Source organism: Sus scrofa, chromosome X (genome assembly GCF_000003025.6).
Source record: "Sus scrofa isolate TJ Tabasco breed Duroc chromosome X, Sscrofa11.1, whole genome shotgun sequence".
NCBI lineage: Eukaryota > Metazoa > Chordata > Mammalia > Artiodactyla > Suidae > Sus > Sus scrofa.
The window spans coordinates 40,199,614-40,223,424 of record NC_010461.5 but is presented as its reverse complement, the minus strand read 5'-3'; the positions used below and the strand labels follow the sequence as shown (position 1 = coordinate 40,223,424).

The 23,811-nt window shown below is 48.4% G+C and overlaps 1 protein-coding gene across 1 annotated transcript in view; it reads left to right on the top strand.

Moving 5' to 3' along the window:
• CXHXorf36 (chromosome X CXorf36 homolog) overlaps positions 414–23,811 on the top strand; it is a 43,723-nt gene continuing 20,325 nt past the window's right edge. Inside the window, exons 1-3 of the mRNA XM_013986078.2 lie at positions 414–417; positions 844–1,117; positions 10,508–10,775. Coding sequence (XP_013841532.2) covers positions 414–417; positions 844–1,117; positions 10,508–10,775 — 546 coding nt within the window. The remainder of the gene's footprint in view (positions 418–843; positions 1,118–10,507; positions 10,776–23,811) is intronic.

Genomic DNA, 23,811 nt, shown 5'->3' with positions numbered 1-23,811 from the left:
ATGCCACGGGTGCGGCCCTAAAAAGACAAAAAGAAAAAAGACAGTGAGTTCAAGTCCCAATCTGAGTCGCGCAGTTTCAGAGAGACGGACACAGCTGGGCGCAGGCCCAAGGATCTTGCTGGTGCTCCCCTCTGCACACCAGCGGCCACCAGGTCCTTTTCTCCTCTTTTCTTCCCAAGATCAGCAAGATCAGCTGAACCATAGACTCGCTTGAGCGTTTCTATTCCCTAAGCAGCCAAAAGCCATCGCCTGTCAAATCTGTAGCAAATGTGCCACAAACTAACTTCTGGATATTTCACAGCCACCTATGACTGGGTAAGGGGCAGGCCAAATTAGCCACTGCGGGGGGGATGGGAGAGAGGGTTGGGGGGGTGCGCGCGTGCGCACACGTGCGTCTCTGCATGCGCGTGCGCATGCGCACGTGACCATGGGGCCAGCTAACACCCAGAATTAAAACAGTGGAGGGCGGAGGCCTTCAGGATCCTTTGAAACTCCCAGGTGGAAACCAGGTCGGACATACATCCTGCATGGACCTTTCCTACCCAGCCAGGATATCCTGTGTTTGTCAAAAGGACTGCACAGGGAGGCCCTGGCCATTGTCTGGCCCGAAATCCACCCGTCAGCCCCTCCCTAGCCTTGCAGCAGCCGCCCGCCGTGGGGGCAGAGGAAGAGTAACTCCGGTGTTATCAGCACCCTCCGTGGACTTCCTCACCTCCTCCCCAGCCTCGTTAGCCCCACGCTCTTTAGCAACCTCAAACAGAAACCTGGGAAGCCCGGATGGGGTCCGAGCCCTAAAGCCAGCCCCCTGTCTTTTGCCAAGACCTGCTTCTGCGCAGCCCTAAGTGGGCAGCCCAGGGCTGCAGCTGGAATCCCGAGCCCAGGATGGAGACCGGCTGGGGCTTGAGGCGGCCGCCCTCCACCTGGGCTGGCCAGCCCTGCTGCTGTGGGTCTCAGGCCTGAGCTGTTCTGTCTCCTCCACGCCGGCTTCGCCCTCTCCCTCTCTGGTGCCCCGGGTCCGAACCAGCTACGGTTTTGGAAGGACTCTCCTCGGTCTTGATAAATGCAATGCCTGCATCGGAACATCTATTTGCAAGAAGTTCTTTAAAGAAGAAATAAGGTCAGAATCTCAATCGGATAACTCCTGAGGGGCAAAATTCTGTTCCCTTCCTGTGACGATGTCCAGGAGTTTCTTGCCAAGGCAGTAACGTGTGGGTGGGGAGCTGACACGAAGCCATTTGATCAGAGCGGTGATGGGTTCGAGTTGGAGTAGGGAGGGGGTAAGATGTGAAGGCAAATTCCAGCTCTGAATGCTAAATCCAAAGTTTTCTTTTGAAGTGGGAGCTTAAAGGTTTCTTTTCTGTGAATGGAGTCTCCTGGGATCGTTAAGTTTACCAAGTTCATTTCTCAGAGCAAGCGGAAACTAAAATGTATAGAAGGCTGACTATGTGACAGCCATTTTAAGGCTATTTTTATTTTCTCCTCACAACCATCCTGGGAGTTAATGTTTTGCATCCGCGATTCAGGAAATGAACTGAGACATAGGAGGGTTCTGTGACTTGCCCAAGGTCACCCCATAATATGTAGCAGATCTGGGGTTCAAACCAAGGCAGTTGACTCCAAAGTTTCTCAACGAGTCTTCTGTTGTGAGAGGTTGCCTCGATCAGATGGGAACCTAAGTTTAGCAAATCTCAATGCACATGGCTCTCACCCCCCCCCCCCCCCCCCCCCAAATGGTGCCGCAATGTGGAATTCAAGCCTGTCAGCACAGGGCCAGTGAGCCTTTACCAGGGTCAAGATGCAGCACGTGCTGTAATGACATCGTTCTAACGCTGGTCATTGCCCTCCAGGAGTTCGGGGGAGGGGGAGGGGACGGTGTTACAAATAACTGCAATAAGGCCTGATCTGATATAGGCCAGAAACAAAGTGCGAAGGACCCTTCTCCCTGGGCAGATTCCGGAAGAGGTTATTAATTCCAAAAGGCTTCTCCAGGGCAAGGTGTTCTGAGCGAGGCCTTGAAGGCCTTGAAGGATCAGCTGAAATCTAGTGGGAGGAGAGGGGCTCCAGAAAGCAGGATCAGCTTAAGCACAGGCCCAGAGGCGTAGGAAGAGGTGAGAAGTCTTGGTGGCTAGAGCATGGACCACATGGCTGGCGTCAGGGGGTGGGGGCGGGCATGGCAGAAGGAGGAGGTTGGAAGAGTCAAATGGGGGCAAGGTGGCCTTTTTTTTTTTACCTCGCCAAGCCACAGCAGTGACCACACCAGACCCTTAACCTGCTGAGCCACCAGGGAACTCCATGGGGGCCTTGAATGTCATATCCAGGGATCGAGACCTTAACCTGTGAGCCAATGGTTCCCAGCCCTTTCAATCCCAAAATGCTTTGTAATAGGCCTATTTTCTTATGCCCTCCTCCTAAGGACCTGCCTCTGGCTGGTAAGATTTGGTGACCAAAGGAAAGGCATTAATTTACAGTCATTTTATTTCCAATCTATATTAACCAAAGACACATTTGACTATTCAACCAAGTTATTAAGCAGAAGTAACAAATAGAAAGCCTCAAGACAAATTTCGAACTTTTGTGAGATATTATATGGAGTTAATGTGAACTTTTTCTATTAGACCGTTTCTTTTTTTTTTTTTTACAACCTACTATTACTGTGGGTTTTTTTTTCCATTTTTTTATTACTCAAATGAATTTATCACATCTGTAGTTGTATAATGATCATCACAATCTGATTTCACAGGATTTCCATCCCACAGCCCAGGCACATCCCCCCACCCCCCAAACTGTCTCCTCCGGAGACCATAAGTTTTTCAATGTCTGTGAGTCAGTGTCTGTTCTGCAAAGAAGTTCTGTCTGTCCTTTTTTCAGATTCCACATGTCAGTGAAAGCATTGGATGTTGGTGTCTCATTGTATGGCTGACTTCACTTAGCATGATAGTTTCTAGGTCCATCCATGTTGCAAAAAATGCTGGTATTTCGTTCTTTTTAATGGCTGAGTAATATTCCATTGTGTATATGTACCACATCTTCTGGATCCACTCCTCTGTCGATGGACATTTAGGTTGTTTCCATGTCTTGGCTATTGTAAATAGTGCTGCAATGAATATTGGAGTACATGTGTCTTTGCGAGTCATGGTTTTCTCTGGATAGATGCCCAGGAGTGGGTAGACCATTTCTTAGGGAGACAAGATGAGACCCGTATTTTGGAAAGATCTTAGGGAAAGCATTGTTCAGAATGGCCTCATGATGCTGCCAGGGGCTGCCAGACCAGTTCTCCTAGTCCAAGAGAAAGGTCATTGGGAAAAAAAGTACGCTAGGAAGGATGCAAGTCAATTCAGCTAGAAAATCATTTTGTTGACTGACTCAATGTGAGAGGAAATAGAGATGAGAATGTTGAGAATAAACTCAAGATTTCCCACTTCAGAAATGGAATGGAGGAGTTCCCTGGTGGCTCAGCAGGTTAAGGATCTGGGTTGTCACTGTTGGGCAGGGGTTCAGTCCCTAGCCTGGGAATTTTTGCGTGCCATGGGTATGTCCAAGAAAGAAATAAAGAAAAGAAAAGAAAAGAAAAGAAATGCCATATGCACACTGAGGTATATGGAATGAAATGATTGGCCGACAGGGACCTGCTATAGAGCACAGGGAGCTCTACCCAGTATTCTGTGGTCATCTGTGTGGGAAAAGAATCTGAAAAAGACTGGGAGTTTGGGGTTAGTAGATGCAAACTATTGCATTTGGAGTGGATAAGCAATGAGATCCTGCTTTATAGCACAGGGAACTATATCTAGTCGCTTGTGATGGAACATGATGGAGGATAATGTTTAAAAAATGTATATATATGTATATATAACTGGGTCACTTTGCTGTACAGCAGAAATTGACAGAACATTGTAAATCAACTATTAAAAATTTTCTTAAAAGGAGTTCCCATCGTGGCTCAGTGGTTAATGAATCCGACTAGGAACCATGAGGTTGTGGGTTCGATCCCTGGCCTCACTCAGTGGGTTGGGGATCTGGCGTTGTTGTAAGCTGTGGTGTAGGTCACAGACACGGCTCAGATCTGGCATTGCCTTGGCTGTGGTGTAGGCCGGCAGCTACAGCTCTGATTGGACCTCTAGCCTGGGAACCTACACATGCCACAGGTGCGGCCCTAGAAAAGACAAAAAGACAACAAAAATTCTTAAAAAAGAAAATAAACTTGGGAGTTCCCATTGTGATGCAGTGGAAATGAATCTGACTTGTATCCATGAGGATGCAGGTTCAATCCCTGGCCTCACTCAGTGTGTCAGGGATCCAGCATTGCTGTGGCTGTGGCATACATAGGCTGGCAGCTGTAGCTCTGATTGGACCCCTAGCCTGGGAACTTCCATATGCAAAAAAGAAAAAGAAAAGAAAAGAAAAGAAAAGAAACTCAAGATTTCCCTCCTAAGAATGGGATGCAGAAGTTCCCTTGTGGCTTATCAGGTTAAGGAACTGGGTTGTCACTGTTTTGGCGGGGATTTGATCCCTGACCCGGGAACTTTTTGACATGCCATGGGCGTGTCAAAAAGAAGAGGTGGAGAAGAAAGAAAGAAAGAGAAAGAGAGAAAGAAAAGAAAGAAAAGAAAGAGAAATGCCATATACACACTTAAGTATATGGAATGAAATGATTGGCCAACAGGGACCTGCTGTAGAGCACAGGGAACTCTACCCAGTATTCTGTGGTCATCTGTGTGGGAAAAGAATCAGGAAGAGAATGGATGTGTGTACAGAATCACTTTGCTGTCCAGCAGAAATGATCACAACCTCGTAAATCAACTCTACTTCAATAAAACTTTAAAAAATGAAAAGAGAAATGGGACGGAGAGGACCAAAGACACAGGGGAAGTGGGGCTGGTTCCTCCTCGGAGAAAGAAAGCCTTGAGAATATGGACCTATTTTAAGATAGGTGGGAGGGAAATTTTTTTTTTTTGGTCTTTTTTTGTCTTTTCTAGGGCCGCACCCGCAGTATATGGAGGTTCCCAGGCTAGGGGTCGAATCGGAGCTGTAGCCACTGGCCTACACCACAGCCACAGCAACACCAGATCCAAGCCGCATCTGCCACCTACACCCCAGCTCACGGCAACACCGGATCCGCAACCTCATGGTTCCTAGTCGGATTCATTAACCACTGCGCCCTGACGGGAACTCCTGGAAGGGAAATTAAGGGAGTCAACTCGGGAAGCACTCCGGGGTCACAGCGTCCTCCAGATAAATAAACAAGAGTATCCGAATCTTACCATCGAGACAGAAATGGGGTTTTTCCCACCAGGCAGGTAGCGGCCAAATTCAGGAAGCATTTCCTCCAATAGGTTTGTGTTCTAGTCAAGTTCAGGATATTACATCAGCTCCCACAGAATTTATTTTCCATGGGTGCCTGCCTGAAAGGGAAGTGTGCACATCCAAGCAGGAAAGCCGCAGGCGGGGCCGGTTTGGAGGGGTTCATGGTGAGAAGTCACATCCTCAGCGCAAGGAAGCCGCCAGAGGCAGTGACTGGGTCTGGGAACGTGCAATTGTTTCGGGTCCTTTTCTCTACATCGTAAACAGCCATGTCCTTATTTTAAAAGCGATCCCTCTTTATTTGACAATTTTCAGGAAATATTGATTCAAGAAAGCCCAAGATAAAAATCACGGATAATTCCTCACCAAGAGATCATATCATGCCTTGGTCAACATTTTCGTATATGATCCTTGCCTCTTGTTTTCTAAGGATGGATTAAAGTGCTTTTCAACCAAAAAATGTGATCATACGCTCCATACCCTTTTGTAAACTTTTCCTGAGCAATATGCGGGGAATGCCTTTCTGCATTAACAATTCTTCTCCATGAATGGATTTTTAGTGGTTTTTGTAGAATTCAGTGGCATCGGTCAACCAGAATCTATTAAATAACCCACTCCTGTGAGACAACTAGACTTTTTTTCACTTTTCATTCTTTTTGTTTGTTTTTCTTTTAGGGCTGCACCCACGGCTTATGGAGGTTCCGAGGCTAGGGGTCCAATCGGAGCTGTTACGCCACAAGCTCACGGCAACGCTGGATCCTTAACCCACTGCGAGAGGCCAGGGGTCGAACCTGTGTCCTCATGGATGCTAGTCAGGTTCGTTAACCACTGAGCCACGACGGGAACGCCTCACTTTTCATTCTTATAAACAGCGCTCTGTTGAACATCCCTGTGCCTAGACTTTTAATCACATCAGTGATTAATTCCTATAACATTCCCCAAAGTGAAATTTCTAGGTCAAGAAATAAAGTGAATTTTGAGGACTTTGAGATATACATATATATGCAAATGGAAGTGTCTACCTCTAGAGCTCACTTCTTGCACACTCAGAAGTGTTTACTATCACTAAGATTTTTATTTTGCATTTCTTCTGAGTTAAGCCCTTTTTCCAGGCTGATTGGCCATTTGTATTTCTTCGTTGCTAGATTGTCTACCAGGTCACATCCTTTGCCTCTCTGTCCAGTGGTGTGTTTGTTCATCTTGTTCCTGTTCCTCTCCCAAAATTTCTCCAGTTTTTGAATTTTTTTTTTCTGGCTGCCTCCAAGGCCCTTGTAAGTTTCCTGGCCAGGGATTAAATCCAAGCAACGCCAGACCCTTTAACCCACTGCACCAGGTCAGGGATCGAACCTGCTCCTCCTCAGCCACCCAAGCCAGCCACTGAAGTCAGATTCTTAACCCACTGCGCCACCGCGGGAACTCCATTTTTCCAATTTTAATATCCCTATGAAGAAAATCCTAAGTGACCACTGGCAAGATCTGCCAGGATCTGATGGATCCATGTTTATGTATGAGCAAAAAATAAAAATTAAAAATGGGGGAAAAATAGGTAGGGGGAAGGGTGGGGGATGGGGTAAGAGGGGCAGTATTTCTGATCAGAATCACTCCTAAGGATTTCTGGGCTCTTACCTTTGCCTTCCTTACTGTACCCCCTAGGCCTCACACCCCACCCCAGCCCCATTCCCAAAGTCTGTTTAATTTATGGTGACCAAAGGGGACAGGCTGGGGGAGGGGGACGGGTGGACTAGGGGTTTGGGCTTGGCATATGCACACGGAGGTATATGGCATGATTGGCCGACGGGGACCTGCTTTATGGCCCAGAGAACGCTACTCAATACTCTGTGATCCTCTCTGCGGGAAAAGAAGCAAAGAGAATGGATGTGTGCGTATATACGTAACTGCATCACTTTGTTGTATGGTAGAAATTCTCACAACATTGTAATGTTACGGCAGCTGCCCAGCTGCGCCGCAGCCGCAGCGTATCAGCAGCCCTGCGCCGCAGTGGATCAGTCGTGTACCAGCTCCAGCAGCCCTGTGGCTGCAGGGCATCAGCTCCTTGACCCGGCGAGAAACCCAGCGAGCCCTCGGAGGGGTGGAGGACTCAGGTTTGTTACACTGGCGGGCTCGGAGGAGATCGCTCTCCGGAGTCTGACCCCTGAAGAAGGCGTTCACAAGGCTTTTGTGGGCTCGCTCTTCCGGTCCGGGCTGGGCTGGTCGGACCGGAGTGAGAACAGGCAGGGTTGTCATCGCGGAAGCAGCTTTACAGAAGCAGATGCGTGTGGGGGGTGGTTGGGGCCATTGGCTGGACTTGGCTTAGTCACCCTGGCCCGGGTCTCTCCTTTCTACCTTTTTATGGGGACAGTTTCTCCTACAGTAAGTCAGCTAAACTTCAAGAAGGCTTTTTAAACATGGGGAAAAACATAAAAATTAAAAAATTAAAAATGGGGGAAAAAAGAATATTTAAGTGGTGGAAGACTCGTGGCAAAATAAGTAAATCATTAGGCTTGATTTTGCCTTCCCTTCTGCTTTATCTCCATCTGTCTTCTTCACCTCGGAAGGTGATAGTAATTATTGCTTTAATTCACTTCCTCCAATCAATTCGGAGGACTTGGGAGCTTCAGGGCTCCAGAGCTCTTGATATAAATGTCTATCTACACATTCGATCGTCCATCCATCCACCCCTTCATCCAAGCAACCTTCCATGCATCCTCCCATCCCACCATCACTCCATGCATCTCACAGTGTGGATCCCAACCCTCCACATACCCCTCTACTCACCCATCCCTCTCTTCATTCAAATACCCATCCACCCATCCATCCGTCCACCTCAAGTGTATTGGGTACTAACTTGATACCAAGCACTCGCCTAGGCACTGAGTTACAAAGGTGAAGGAGGATCAAGCTTGGCCCCTGAAGGAATTGACTTTCTACTGGGAAGACAGAGACAGGAAGCAATGACTAAAGAAGAGTATGAGGACTATCCAAAATGTCCCACACAGGGAGCTCCTGTGGTGGCTCGGTGGTAACGACCTCACTAGTATCTATGAGGACGCAGGTTCGATCCCTGGCCCTGCTCCGAGGGTTAAGGATCCGGTGTTGCTGTGAGCTGCAGTGTAGGTCGCAGACACGGCTCACCTCGGATCCCGCGTTGCTGTAGCTGTCGTGTAGGCTGGCGGCTGCAGCTCCAATTCAACCCCTAGCCTGGGAACTGCCATATGCCTTGGGTGCAGCCCTAACAAGACAAAAAAAAAAAAATGTCCTACACAGGATGCCATGGCAGCATAGGGGAGGGAATCTATCTCAGCTGGGGGAGTGATGGAGTGAGAATCAGAAGCGATGATGCCTGTCTGTCTTTTAATGGGGTGGGTAGGGCTTATCCGGGCAAGAAAGAGGAAAAAGGTGTCTCGGACAAAGGGATCAGTGCGTGACTAGGGGAGTGGGAGCTCAAAGGCCCAAAATGATATGGCCTAGCCAAGGATGGTCAGTGCTTTGGTGAGACCAAAGTAAGCTTCTAAGGGGAGCGGCTGGATATAGGCTTAGGAAGAGCATGGTGAACTGCTCTAAGAAGTGTGAACTGGAGTTCCCGTCATGGCGCAGTGGTTATCGAATCTGACTAGGAACCATGAGGTTGTGGGTTCAGTCCCTGGCCTTGCTCAGTGCATTAAGGATCCGGCGTTGCCGTGAGCTGTGGTGTAGGTTACAGACGCGGCTCGGATCCCGCGTTGCTGTGGCTGTGGTGTAGGCCAGCGGCTACAGCTCCGATTCCACCCCCTAGCCTGGGAACGTCCATGGGCCAAAAAGCAAAAACAAAAAGTTGTGGGTACCAGATATAGAAAACAAACTTATGATTACCAAAGGGGAGTGGAGAGAGAGGGCTAAATTAGGAGTTGGGGATTAACATAGACACATTACTATATATATAATAGAGAAGTGACAAAGACCTACGGTATAGCACAGGGAAGTCTTGTATTAACCTATATGGGAAAAGAATCTGAAAAAAGAATCTATGTATATCACTTTGCTGAACATTTGAAACTAACACAACATTGTAAATCAACTACACTTGTATAAAAAACAACTATTTTATAGCTAGTTAAATCTTAACTACAGACTTAGCAACCTTGTAGACCAAAAAAAAAAATCCCATAATTTAGAATAATTTGGATGTTCTCCTTGGCTCCGCATCCATGCATTTTATCTTTACAGACTTACGGTTAATATACACAATGTCTCTAATGCTCTTTGTTCACTTGTCTGTATTTTCATAAAATAAGGTCTACACGCTTTTCTCCTGGCTGTCGTTCGATGTTGTTTAGCTCCGAATTTGCCTCATCATCTCCCAGTTGTAGACCAGTTATGTTAAAACAGTTCACTGGATGTAAACAAAGCCAGCGTCTCTTCATCCATTACTCATCTCTCATTTTCAGATTGTCTAAACAAGTAGTTCTTCCCATTTGAGGACCATCTAAATCACCTTTGGAGGTTTTTAAAGTTAAAAGTTTATTTTGCCTTGGGAGTTCCCGTCGTGGCGCAGTGGTTAACAAATCCAACTAGGAACCATGAGGTTGTGGGTTCAATCCCTGGCCTCGCTCAGTGGCTTGGGGATCCGGCGTTGCCGTGAGCTGTGGTGTGGGTCACAGATGTGGCTCGGATCCTGCGTTGCTGTGGCTCTGGCGTAGGCCGGTGGCTACGGCTCGGATTCGACCCCTAGGCTTGGAACCTCCATATGTCTCGGGTGAGGCCCTAAAAAGACCAAAAAAAAAAAAAAAGTTTGTTTTGCCTAAAGAAGAAAAAAGGACGGTGGTTTCAAGACCCAGCCGTTGTTCAGAGCCTGGGTGGTTGCTAGGACCCGTGCCGGGAAGGAGGAAAGATCCTGGGTTTTGCTGACAGACAGCTCTGGGTTTGTGCCCCTGCTTAGCAACGCATTGTCTGACCTTGGGCAGGGCAATTGAGCTCTGTAAGCCTCCGTTTCCACATCTATAAAGTGGGGATGGGGTATGAAGAGCCTCAAAGGCACGTGCACGCATAGGCTGCTATCTTCACATGAAGAGCGTGGGGCACCCCGATCTAAGGAGAAGAAAGAGGCCAGATCTTGTCCCCTGACTCCCTGTCCCCGGGCTCCGCTGGCTCTGGCAGTGTGACGGGTGGCTGCTTAGTGCTTGCTCCCTCTCCCCAGCTTCCCAGGCTGATCGTAAAAGGGCTCTTCTTCCAGGTTTGACAACTGGCCGGCCTCACACCTCCGACTGCCTCCTGGGGACGACGTGCTGTCTTACCCTGCCAATTACTCCGATGATGCCAAAACCTGGCGCCCGGTGGAGATCTCGAGGCTGATCAGCAAAAACCAAAGCGAGATCTCAGACAGGAGAATCTGTGCCTCCGCAGCTGCCCCAAAGACCTGCAGCATTGAGCGCGTCCTGCGGAAAACAGGGAGGTTCCAGAAATGGCTGCAGGCCAAGCGTCTCACACCAGAGCTGGTGCAGGTGAGTGCACTGGCCGTAGGGGGAGGCGGGGTGCAGAAGCCTTTCACAGCTCACCTCTGAGCTGAAGAAAAGGAGTTGTAGTCTGTCTAAAGTGGAACAAAACAATGTCATGAAACAGAGTGGCTTGTGACAAGACAGGAACTAAACAGGTTTAGTCAGGAGTTCCCGTTGTGGCTCGGCTGTAAGGAACCCGACTAGTATCCGTGAGGATGTGACGTCCATCCCTGGCCCCGCTCAGGGGGTTGAGGATCTGGGGTTGCCCAGCTGTGATGTAGGTCGCAGATGCGGCTTGGATCCTGCGGTGCCGTGACTGTGGTATAGGTTGCAGACGTGGCTTGGATCTGGTGTTACCATGGCTGTGGGGTAGGCTGGCAGCTGCAGCTCTGATTTGACCCCTAGCCTGGGAACCTCCATATGCCATAGGTGCAACCCTAAAAAGAAAAAAAAATAATTAAAAGAAATAAACAGGTTTAGTCCTAGGGACCCCTCCCTTTGTCATTCTCCATTCTCTCCGATATGACCCTCAGCGACTATTTGGGAAACAGTTCCCAGCTGCCACCTCTGGTCTGAAGATCTGATGGATGCCCCTCAGCAGTCTTTCCCCCAACGGGGCTTAGCTCATCTACAACATTCTCCAGGGATGGGGGCGGGGTGGGGACTTGGCCACCCCCTCAACTGTGACTGCTCTTAGAAGCGCCCTGTTTCATGATCCTGAGATCCCACCTTGAAAACCAGCTTCCTCTTTGATCTCCCACCGTAAAGAAGACCCAAACTTCCCTCCCTGCGAAAGCAGCTCCCTCCTCCCATCTGAGAGTGCCCCCCCACAACTCCCAGGAGAAGGCTGCCTTCAAAACTCCAGCATGCTGCTGGTGCCATCCTATCCTGCACTGGTCCCCTCCTGCGTTATCATCGCTGGTGTCATTTGGTTTTCACCCCAACCGTCACGGTCAGTTCCCTCCACCTCCCTTGGGGCAGAAGATGCCATCTCAGAGGATTGGGGATCCACTCATGTTCAGCAAAGGTGGGAAAGAAGAGGCTCACCTCAATCCCCATGTGGTTTCTCTAGGTCCCCAGGCCACCAGCCCCTTCACGTGGGCAAATAAGGCTGCCTGGGTGACTTCGGAGCGCTAACAGACCTTCCCCCCTGGCCTCTTCAAGACAAGTGACAGAGAGAACAGAAGAGAATCACTTGTCCCTGGATGTCTCAACCACATGGCAAGACCATGTGGATTTGCTCTAAGGTTGTGCAGAAACTGCTTTGAAATCAAGAGTAACCAAGCTGCTGGAAACCCAGCCATCCTCTGACCTTGAGCTTTGCAATGGGGTCTTTTTATACTCTGCACGTCATAAAGCTCACTGACCTGGAGTGGAGAGGAAATGAGCCAGAGGAGATCAAGCTGTTCCCAGGATGGGGAAGTGGTGGCAGGACCCAGCCTAAGGGTCTTGGACTTGGTGTGGGTGACAGGAAGTGGAGGCTCGGGTGGGAAGAACCCTACGGAGGCTGCTCACCAATGGACAGAACCAGGGGCCAGAAGTCAGATGTCAAAGCCCACACCATGGCACACACCCTAGGTGTCATGCCCTTGTGCCTCTCTCCCGCTGGCCACAACTAGTCCCGAGGCATGGGAAGGACCTTATGAGACCTCTGATTTGCCTCAAATAGGCATGAAGTCCTCGGGAAGAGCAAAACAAGATACGCAAGGAATTGTTTCAGAACCCCTTGAAAGACCCCATCACCTCTTCTGCCACCATTGCAGAGACGTCCCACACAGAAGGACACGGTGTTCCCAAGGCACTGGCCCCAGACCACCTCCACCTGGGACCTGGACAATGTACCAAAGGACAGAACTTCCTGGTGCCCAAGGCGCACTTGAGATTTCTCAGAAAGTAGCTCGACTGGCCTTGGGCTTTGAACTCAAGAAACTCCCTCTTTCCCTCATTTCCCTAATACGGTGGGGATTATCCCACGGGGCCTACAACATCCAAAGCAACCTGCCAGGTACATCTAATGTCACCTACCTTGATGAGTATAGACATTGTGGCACAAGATCCCTGGGGCCTGGAAGCAGCGGCCGAGTCCTGGCTCTGCCACTCCAACCTGTGGCAGAACACGAAGGAGCAGAGACCCAGGAAGAGCAGAGCGCTTCTGGTTCCTGGTCACTGCATCCCACGAAGATGAATCAGGCACAAGCTCCGCCCTCCAAGATAATGCGGCCCAATGGTGTGGACAGACAAGAACACATGACACCACAAAGTGTCTGTTGCAGGGGATGTTGTGATGACAACCTGTTCAGGGACAAAGGACAGGCGATTGGCTTGGGGCTTTCCCTCGCTGAGGAGTGGACCTTACCTTGAAGTCTAGGGACTTCCCCACTCCGCCCTGACCCTCTGCCTCCAGAACTGTGTTGGGGGTGGTGGTGGTGGGGAAGCATCTGGACGATCTCAAAGGCCCTCCCCGTTCCGACATTCTTTGATTGGATGTGTCTGGGCTTCGCTTATTGAAGCAATCCTCATGGCATGTCTGCTCTCACCAGGCACCGCGCTGGGTGCCTTGATTTCCTGTTTGTTACAAGGCAACCAGTAGTGCCGGCTTTACCCGATTCCTTCAGCCTAGTGAGCTTATCGAGAGGAAGATGCTTTCGAAAAGTCCATCATCATAGAAATTCAGAGCATCGTTGTAATACACGGATGCCTTTCTTCAGTTTGTTGTGCTCAAACTCGCTCTACCAAATGTGTCATCCTGCATTAACATACAGTTAAGCCAGCTTTCCTTCTTTCTGCTAAAAAAAGCATTGATTAATAGCATCCTGTTAAGACAGTCAAAGCCATACCATTTGCCTTCTTTTCTTTCTTTTTCTTTTCTTTTTTTTTTTTTTTGAAGGGCCCCTCTTGTAGCCTTTCTTTTCCTTTCCACCAGAGAATGTTCCTTTCCTTATAAAGTCCAGGAAAATATCAGCAGCCATTTTGTCCATTCTGGACACACCCATTCATCTTTCATCCACATCCACCAAGCTCAAGGTCCTTGCCATCCCTCTCCTGTCCTCCTTTCAGAGACCTGTCGCCCTTAGGACCCCACCTCTGCACCCTTTCCCTCCCAGACCTCAGCCAGGCAGCACTTACACTCCTACTCTTTTCGTCTTAGCAAAACCCACCAATTAAACCCTTTCAAATGGATCCATTATCGCCAAAGGTGGGGAGAAAAAAAAACCTCACCTATCCAATTAAGAGAGATGAAGACTGGAATTCCCGTCGTGGCGCAGTGGTTAACGAGTCCAACTAGGAACCATGAGGTTGCGTGTTCGATCCCCGGCCTTGCTCAGTGGGTTGACGATCCGGCGTTGCCGTGAGCTGTGGTGTAGGTCGAAGACCCGGCTCGGATCTCGCATTGCTGTGGCTGTGGTGTAGGCCGGCAGCTGTAGCTCTGATTAGACCCCTAGTCTGGGAACCTCCATATGGCCCCAGGAAAGGCAAAAAGACAAAACAAACAAACAAACAAAAAAGAGATGAAGACATGTTCAAACAAAAACTTGAATGTGAATATGTATAATTCAGATGGCGAATTTTATGTGATGTAAATTTTACCTGGATTTTAAAAAAAGGAGGAATAAGCCATAAAAAAAAAAACAACTTCACCAATCCTGTGATTCCATTCCCTTAGCGTCCTGAGAGACGACTGGCAATAGCTAATTAATTAATAATAACTAATAATTTAATTCACTCCAGGATGTTGACAGCTAATAGCATTTCACTGGTTGCCCTCCAAGAAACCATTTGTGTCTAAAGCCAAGATTGCAGTGCTCCCTCTGGCTCATCCCATGACTATCTCAAACCTTCCTAATACATCCGTGCGTTACTCCCCCCACTAAACCCAGATGTACCCCCAGAATCCTTCTCCATGGTGCTCCAAGCGAGCAGTCTGCCATGATCTCAGCTGGACTATGGGGTGAAATCTATTCCTTTTAATTATTATTAAAATGTAGGTGATTTACAGTATTGTGTCAATGTCTGTGGAACAGCAACGAGACCCAGTCATACATACATATATATTCCTTTTCTTATAGTACCTTCCGTCCTGGTCTATCCCAACAGATTGGACATAGTTCCTGTGCTGTCCAGCAGGACCTCATTGCGTCTCCACTCTAAATGGAACAGTTTGCATCTCCCAACCCCGGACTCCCCGTCCATCCCATTCCCTCCCCACCTCCCCCTTGGCAACCACAAGTCTGTTCTCCAGGTCTGTGAGTCTGTGAACTCTATTATTTCTGAGTGGCTCTTCACTCCAGATCTTGCCAAATAGCTCTGCCCTATTTTTTCTGATAACCCGTCAGACATGAAGTCCTCATTTCTGATTTGAAAATTACGGTCTTTGTCTTTCGATGTGGGGGTTTCAGAAGCCACGCGGAGAGAGATGGTTGGATGGACAGTGCCAGGACTTGCCTCATCCTTCAACTCATACCGAATGGCCTGAGGCCAACTGAGCCTACCCGCTGGGCCAGCTCCAGGGGTCCTCTCGGCGCGTGGCTTAAGTGGGCCTTCTCTGATTGCCTCGAGAGCCACTTTCCCACAGGGATCTAGGCCAGGGCCCTCAAGTGTGTGTATTTGAGTGCGGATGGGCCGAGGACGTGTGTTTGGAGGCTGCAGAGGGGGCCACAGGAAACTCGCAGGTCGGCTCAGAGGACTAGCAAGGCAGGGCATGGCGGAGAAACAAATAAAAGAAAATTGAAGGCAGGAGGGAGCTGACTGGTGCAGAGGCCCCGGAACCTTGACTGTCAAGTCCTGCTTCTGAATAAAGAAAGTCAACTGGGATGAAAAGCCCCCAGGGATCACCATCAGAGGCGCAGCGAGCGAGACCGTGGCTCCCCTCCTGCAGGGTCAAGTGGGGCTTAATATTAAGGGCACTCTTGAGCCACAGGCAATACACTGCAAGGAGGCAGGACCGGACCAGGCATCAGCAAGAGGGTGAAACAGTGCAGAGTGTGTGTGTGTGTGTGTGTGTGTGTGGCACTTATGCTAATAAAACCTTGACTTTCCTCCTCCCAAAGCTGCATTGTTCTCGTGGGAATATCCCACTGCCTAAATTCCTAGTCCACAAATAGAACCACGGCCAAGAACAGCACCCAGGGTTTATCTTGATGGACTTGCTCGGAAAAACCACCAAGAAGGCTTCCTGCACTGTTGTGCCAAGCGCCAAGAGATGACCATCGTGTCCCCCTCCCATCACCCTCAGCTGCCAGTTGATTCTGACATTGTTCAATACCCAGACCCTGTTTCTTCCTCAAATGGGAACCGGCTGGATGGCCCTGGAGCCTTTTCCCCTCTAGATGGTGGTACAGAGTGTTCAGGCAGCTTTAAACAAGGATGGCTGGCAATATAACTTCCTCGGTTTCAGTTATTATTATTATTATTATTGTTATTATTATTATTTTTTTTTTTTAGGGCCACATGTGTGGTATATGGAGGTTCCCAGGCTCAGGCTCTAATTGGAGCTACAGCTCCTGGCCTACGCCACAGCCACACCAGATCCAAGCCTCAGCTGTGAACTACACCACAGCTCACGGCAACGCCAGATCCTCAACCCACTGAGCAAGGCCAGGGATCAAACTCGCAACCTCATGGTTCCCAGTCGGATTCGTTCCCGCTGCGCCAGGACGGGAACGCCTCAATTATCTTTTTTACATAAATACATAAGGGAAATGAAATGACGCTAACCATTTAATCAGATTGTAGGTTTAGAGGTAACTGCTAAACAAATAAAATTCACTTTCATTTAAATGTAATTCAAAAATATTTAAGGGGTATTTGCAGGACATATGCTAGATCCTAGGAAGGTATAAGGGCATGAAGACAAGGTCCCTGCACTCTGCGAGACGGCACTCCCATGGGGAAGAAAGACCATATTTGACTGGTTCTATACAAGACAGGCTATGATAAAATGAGGAGTTCCCACTATGGCTCAGTGGTAAAGAACCCGACTAGTAGCCATGACGGTACAGGTTCAATCCCTGGCCTCGCTCAGTGGGTTAAGGATCTGGTGTTGCTGTGAGCTCTGGTGTAGGTCACAGAAGTGGCTCGGATCTGATGTTGCTGTGGCTGTGGCGTAGGCCAGCAGCTGCAGCTGTGATTCGACCCCTAGCCTGGGAACCTCCATATGCCGCAAGTGCGGCCCTAACAAAAAAAAAAAATAAAAATTTTAAATAAACTGTTTGAATGAAGATGGAAATTTTATATTGGAATCATTAGTTTCCAGACTATAAATATTTTAATCCTTCACAAACTACCAGGTCAAGGACCCTTCCAAAAAAATTGCGGTCATGTTTTTAAAAATAACATGGCTATATTGATGCGGAAAGGAAAGCAGCTGATTGGCAGCTGTACCATTTTCACACTTACCTAACATTGGAATGAAAGATGAAATGAGGAGTTCCCTGGTGGTCTAGGGAGTGCAAGATCACTGCTGCAGCTCGGATCACTGCTGTAGCAAGAGTTCGATCCCTGGCCTGGGAACTTCCACATGCCGAGGACGCGGCCAAAGAAAACCCCAAAAGATGAAATGACTATTAGTGGGAAAGGAAATTTAAGCAACTAAAAGTGCCCACACACAGGGCAATATTGTCAGGACATCAGTACACACCCTCTGGCTGGATGGTCTTCAGGAAGCAGAGCCCCTTCCGAGGCATATTGTGACCGCGATGTCGTGAGAGCCTCCCCTCCCCGATGGTGCTTCTCTTTTGTTGCCCATGGGAGTTTCAGGAGCCAGCTGGAGAGATTGTATGGCATGGACGCGAGCCCTCACGAGTCCACTTTCTCCTTTCAATCACATCCTTGTTGAGAGCTGAAAGAACCAAGACTTTGAATCATGGGATTTGTTTAGGGTTAAAACTCCCAAGATTTCGTCACCTCAGCATTTGTGGCAAAGGGATTATTTGGAATGGGACGGTGATTGACTTATTAACCTCCAGGTCTCCAGTGTATCATAGGCTCATAGAAAAGGAACTCAGATCACCCACCGTATCCTCTAAGATGACTCCTAAAAAATTCCTTTTTTTTTTTTTTCTTTTTCTGCCACACCTGTGGCATATGGAGGTTCCCAGGCTTAGGGGTCGAATTGGAGCTCAGCCGCTGGGCTACACCACAGTTACCGTAACACGGATCCGAGCCGTGGATGCGACCTACACCACAGCTCAGGGCAACGCTGCTCCTTAACCCACTGAGAAAAGCCAGGGATCGAACCCGATCCTCATGGGTCCTACTTGGGTTCGTTAGCCGCTGAGCCACGAAGGGAACGCCCTCCTAAATTATTCTTGATGGATCTCATGAGTGAAAAGGAGACAGTGAAAGGTTTCACCAGCCTTGACAAAGCCAAGCTGGGAAAGAAAAAGGAGGCCAGAGATGGATGACTCAGGGAGAGTCTCCATGACATGAGTTGCCAGTGGTTCCTTCCCAATGAGTTGCAAATGCAGAAGAGAAGCAGCCCCCAGCCAAGGCATTACTGAAGCCTAGACTTTCGCCAAGATGGACCATCCAGAACAGTTTTCATGGCACTCGGCTTTCCCTCAAATTAGATCTTAGCCCATCAAGCTCCTTCCTAAAGGAATCAAGCCATCTTTTCTTCTTTCTTTGATATCTTTCCTTTCTTTGTGTCCTGTTGTGATGGACTCTGGAACAGATGCTCTTGCTGTAACGTGACTCGGCTCAGAGTCCTGTACAGATAACAAATATATCTGTACAGATATTCACTTGAAAAAAAATCAATGATGGAAATAATCGATATATTGGCTACCTTCTAAAAACTGTTCATTAGGCCACAAAAAACATTTGATACATTTTGAAAAGTAGAAATACCAGGAGTTCCCATCATGGCGCAGTGGTTAACGAATCTGACTAGGAAGCATGAGGTTGCGGGTTCAATCCCTGGCCTCGCTCAGTGGGTTGGTGATCCGGTGTTGCCATGAGCTGTGGTGTAGGTCACAGATGAGGCTCTGATCCTGTGTGGCTGTGGCTGTGGTGTAGGCCGGCGGCTACAGCTCTGATTAGACCCCTAGCCTGGGAACCTCCATGTGCCGTGGGTGCAGCCCCAGAAAAAGACAAAAAAAAAAAAAGTAGAAATACCAAAGATTATTTTCTCTGATTAAAAATGAAACAAATTGACACAACATTGTAAATCAAGTATACTTTAATTTAAAAAAACTTTTTTAAAAAATCTGCAGTTCCCATCATGGCGCAGTGGTTAACAAATCTGACTAGGAACCATGAGGTTGCAGGTTCAATCCCTGGCCTTGCTCAGTGGGTTAAGGATCCGGCATTGCCGTGAGCTGTGGCGTAGGTTGCAGACACGGCTCGGATCCCACATTGCTGTGGCTCTGGTGTAGGCCGGCGGGTGCAGCTCTGATTTGACCCCTAGCCTGGGAACCTCCATGTGCCTCGGGAGCGGCCCTAGAAAAGGCAAAAAGACAAAACAGAAAAAAATCAGACATTAACAATAATAAAAAGGAAGTTCCGTTGTGGCTAAGAACCCACCTAGTATCCATGAGGATTCAAGTTTGATCTCTGGGTTAAGGATCTGGCGTTGCCACAAGTTGTGGCATAAGGTCACAGATGCAGTCCAGATCCTGCGTTGCTGTGGCTGCGGTGTAGGCTGGTCACTGAAGCTCTGATTCGACCCCTAACCTGGAAACTTCCATATGCCGTGGGTGCAGCCATGAAAAAAAAAAAAAAGAGTGAAAATTGGGCCTTTGTTTTGTTATCCACCAAAATTCTCCCCACAGCTCTATGCAAAGGTCTTTAGTTTCTTAAATGCACAAATCTTACATGTACAGCTAAATTTTGACGTGTGTTCATTCATACAACCACCGTCCACATCAAGATGCCGTACATCTCCCACCTCTCGGAAGGCTCTTTCCTGTCCCCTCCCTAAAAAGGCTCCCTCAAGGGTGACCAACCATCTGAAAGTAACACACCCTGGGAAACCCCTCAGTCCCAGGCAAACTGGAACAGCTGATCACCCCACGCTCTCCCCGGTGGTAACCACTATTCCGACCTAAGTCACCGTAATTACTTTTACTTGGTTTTGAACTTCACTTAAATGGAATTACACGGTACCTACTCAACACGTTGTCATGGTATGTATCCATGTCGGTGCATGAATCAATAGTTCGGGTTTTTTTCATTGCAGTAGACTATTCCATTGGATGACGATGTCACAGTGTATTCATTCCACCACTGATAAACATTTGGGTCGTATTTAGTTTGGGCTAATTTAAATGAAAGCTGCTGCAAACATTCTTATCTATGTCAGCTGGCAATTATATAAGTTCAAATCCTGTTTTAAAAAAAGGGAAATAACTATTTAAAATAATAATAATAATAATTAATAATAATAAAACACTAGTGATTATGCTTCTCTGATTGAACCTTGACTGATACAGATGGTACAACCTCAACAGAGGGAATAGGGATAAAAAGAAACCTGGCAGTCCCTCCGCCCAAGCAAACTCAAGGCTGGTTTGAAGGTTTTCCTAACAATCGGAACTCTTTCTAAGCTTCCTGGACCACAGGACCTTTGCACAGCAAAAGCCACTGAGCTTCTATGAAAATTTCTGCAATTTTTCACACACAAATGAGTTGTCAGAAGCACTTGGCTTCCTAGCTTTTGATTTAAAAAGAAAGAAAGAGAGAAAGAAAAAAAAAACAACCCAGCAGCCTATAAAATGAAATGGCCCAGTGGAGAATTATGACCAGCCTTGCCATACCTGAATCAAAATGACAGGCCATGAAATGTGTTTTACTCTCTGTCAGCTGCCCTGCCTGTCTCAGCTCGCAGCTGAACTGCCTGCCACAATGATTATTTCATCTGCCACAGTGAAAAATCTTGGAGCAGCCCACAAATGCTTCAGTGGCAGAGCCTCCAGGGCCCTGGAATGCACGAGGATGGAGGATGAGGTAGGAAGAAAGAGACAGGCTCCAGGAGGAGGAAAAAGCTAGTTACCACTTCCACCAGCAGGGTCATCCAAGATGTTGACTCCCTCGTGGAAGAAGGGGCCTTGACAGCCATCAAGTGACAGTCTGGCTGCCAAAGGTTTGACAGCGAGGGGCACAGGAGGCCAGGGGAGCTTGCCCCGACCAGAGCAGGTCCTCCAGAGAATAAAAGAGCGTGCTGGGCAAAGCCGTGAAAGTGAGAATTCAGATCACCCAGGCGCTTTCTTGTACAGCAGACATCATCGCAGCCCTGTAAATCAAGTGTACCTCAATAAAACTTTAAAACATGGGAGTTCCCATCATGCCTCAGCAGTCATAAACCCAACTAGTGTCCACGAGGACGAGGGTTCAACCCCTGGCCTCGCTCAGTGGGTTAAGGATGTGGCATGGCTGTGGCTGTGGCGTAGGCCCCCAGCTGCAGCTCTGATTCGACCCTAAGCCTGGGAACTTCCATATGCTGCAGGCGTGGCCCTAAAAAGACAATAAATAAATAAATAAATAAATAAATAACCCATAGCTATGGCATGTGTCAAGAGCTGCAGATAAATGTTGCAACGGTAGGACTGGGACAAGGTGGGTGGGGGCTAAATTTTATTCTCACCCTTGGGCGCGCATCAGAATCCCCTGGAGGGCTGGTTAACACTCACCTTGCCGGGTCCCAGCCCCAGAGCCTCTGACTCAGCAGGTCTGAGATTTGCATTTCTGTTTTTTAAATCTTTTTTTTTAAATTACTTAATGAATTTTATTACCTTTATAGGTGTACAGCAATCATCACACCCAAACTTTACAGCGTTTCCATCCCAAACCCTCAGTGCATCCCCACTCCCCCACCCCCTAACCTCTCTCATTTGGAAACCATACGTCTTTCAAAGGCTGTGTGTCAGGATCTGTTCTGCGAAGAAGTTCGTTGTGTCCTTTTTTTTAGATTCCACATGTCAGTGATAGCATTTGATGTTGGTGTGAGAATTTGCTTTTCTAATGAAAAGTGATTTGAAGTGATCTTTCTGCCAACAGGACCCAAGGTGGTAGGCAGGGTGGATGGGCAAGGGAGTGAGGTCAGGGAGGTGGCGTGGCCAAAGTAGGTCCCCGAAACACAGCTGCCATGGGCCTGCCGATGATGCTTGGGGTTCCTGGTAAAAGGAGGACCCCCTAGGATCCACATCCTGCATTCCCGGCCCAGACCACCTGCAAGTACCAGAGAGCAAAAGCCCAACAAAGAGCTGAGTTTCCATGCAAGAAAGCAGTACAGTCTGGCCTGGGACTCAGACAGGCCTGGGTTCAAATCCTGGCTCCACCACCAAGTAGGGATCGTCAGGGGAAGACGGCTTGTAGTCAGAAGCCTGGTAGGCAGATGCTGATCTGAAACGGGGTCAACCAAGTGACCCTCGCTGGCCTGGCCACCTGCCCGTGGGCGGCGCTGCTGGAGGCCACCGGCTGGGCATCCTCTTCCCCAGACCTCAAGGCCAACTCCTGTCTGAGTGCCCCATCCCACCAATCCCTTCTGTCTACTGGGCCACTCCAACCAGGGTGCGAGATGGTAACGCTCCCTCCCCAACCCTTCTCTCCCAACTGTTTTTCTCCAAATGGAGAGACAGTCCCGGGTCAATCACAGTTACAGTGTGGAGTCCATTTGTTTGACCCTCCAAAGGCAACCTTATTTCCTCCTGAGATCCAACTTCTCATGGCATTTGGGGAGGAGGCATATTACCATTGACCCCAGTGACCCTTGGAGCTGACACTACATTGTATTTACAAAGCACTTGACAGTGTGTAAAGCACAGTGAGTTTGGGGTTTTTTTTGGTTTTTGTTTGTTTTAGTTTACGGCCGCACCTGCAGCATAGGGAAGTTCCCAGGCTAGGGGTTGAATCAGAGCCACAACTGTGGGCCTACGCCACAGCCACAGCCACGCCAGATATCCAAGAGCCACATCTGCAACCTACACTGCAGCTCCCAGCAACACCAGATCCTTAACCCACTGAGCGAGGCCAGGGATCAAACCCGCAACCTCCTGGTTCCTAGTCGGATTCGTTTCCGCTGTGCCACGATGGGAACTCCTGTTTCGTTTTTGATTTAATGTTGTTTTAACATGTCTTCAACCCTCCTGAGTATGTTATCCACTCTGAGATGATCCAAGGCAAATTCCAAATTCTGGACCCATTCTTGGCTGACTTCCCATCCACCCTTTGTGACTAACTTTCCATCAGTGACTGAGTTGCAGGGACCCCGAATTGATCAGCCTAGGCAACTGGTTAGCAGAGGGAAGCTTCCTAATGGGGGAAGGGGCCTAAGTTGACCGTATGTTACGGATTTCAAAGCAAAATGGAAACAATTTGGGGCCCAGCTATTCTACAAGATCTCCTCCCTCCTCTACTAGCAGGAACAGCAGCTGAGATGAGCTGTGTTATAAAGTCACATAAAAGACGGAAATTTATGAGGGTATTTTTGGAAGTCTGAACTTTTAAAATCATCCAAATGGTTTCTCCAAAATAATCACTGTGGTGGCCGGCACTTGTAGAATGAAAAGATGACAAACAAGAAAACTTACATCGAGTTTGGCTTTCGGATGAAAAAAAGAACAACCAGAAAGAACTTTAATAAAAGAGGGGGAATTGGAGTTCCCTGGTAGCTCAGCAAGTAACAAATCCTTAGGATCCAGCAGTTGTCACTGCTGTGGCTCAGGTCTCTGCTATGGTGCAGGTTCGATCTCTGGCCTGGGATCTTACGAATGCCATGGGCACAGCCAAAATAAATAAAACAAAACAAAATAAAATAAAAAGGAGTTCCCCTTGTGGCTCAGCAAGTAACAAACCCAACTAGGATCCATGAGGATGCGGGTTGGATCCCTGGCCTTGCTAGTGGCTTAAGGATCCAGTGTTGCATTGAGCTGTGGTGTAGGTGGCAGGCAAGGCTCAGATCCCGCATTGCTGTGGCTGTGGCAGCTCCAATTCGACCCCTGGTGTGGGAACTTCCATATGCCGCAGGTGCAGCCCTAAAGAGACATTAATTAATTAATTAATAGGGAAATCCACCTCCTAAAGTAGGATAAGAACCTTGAGCTCT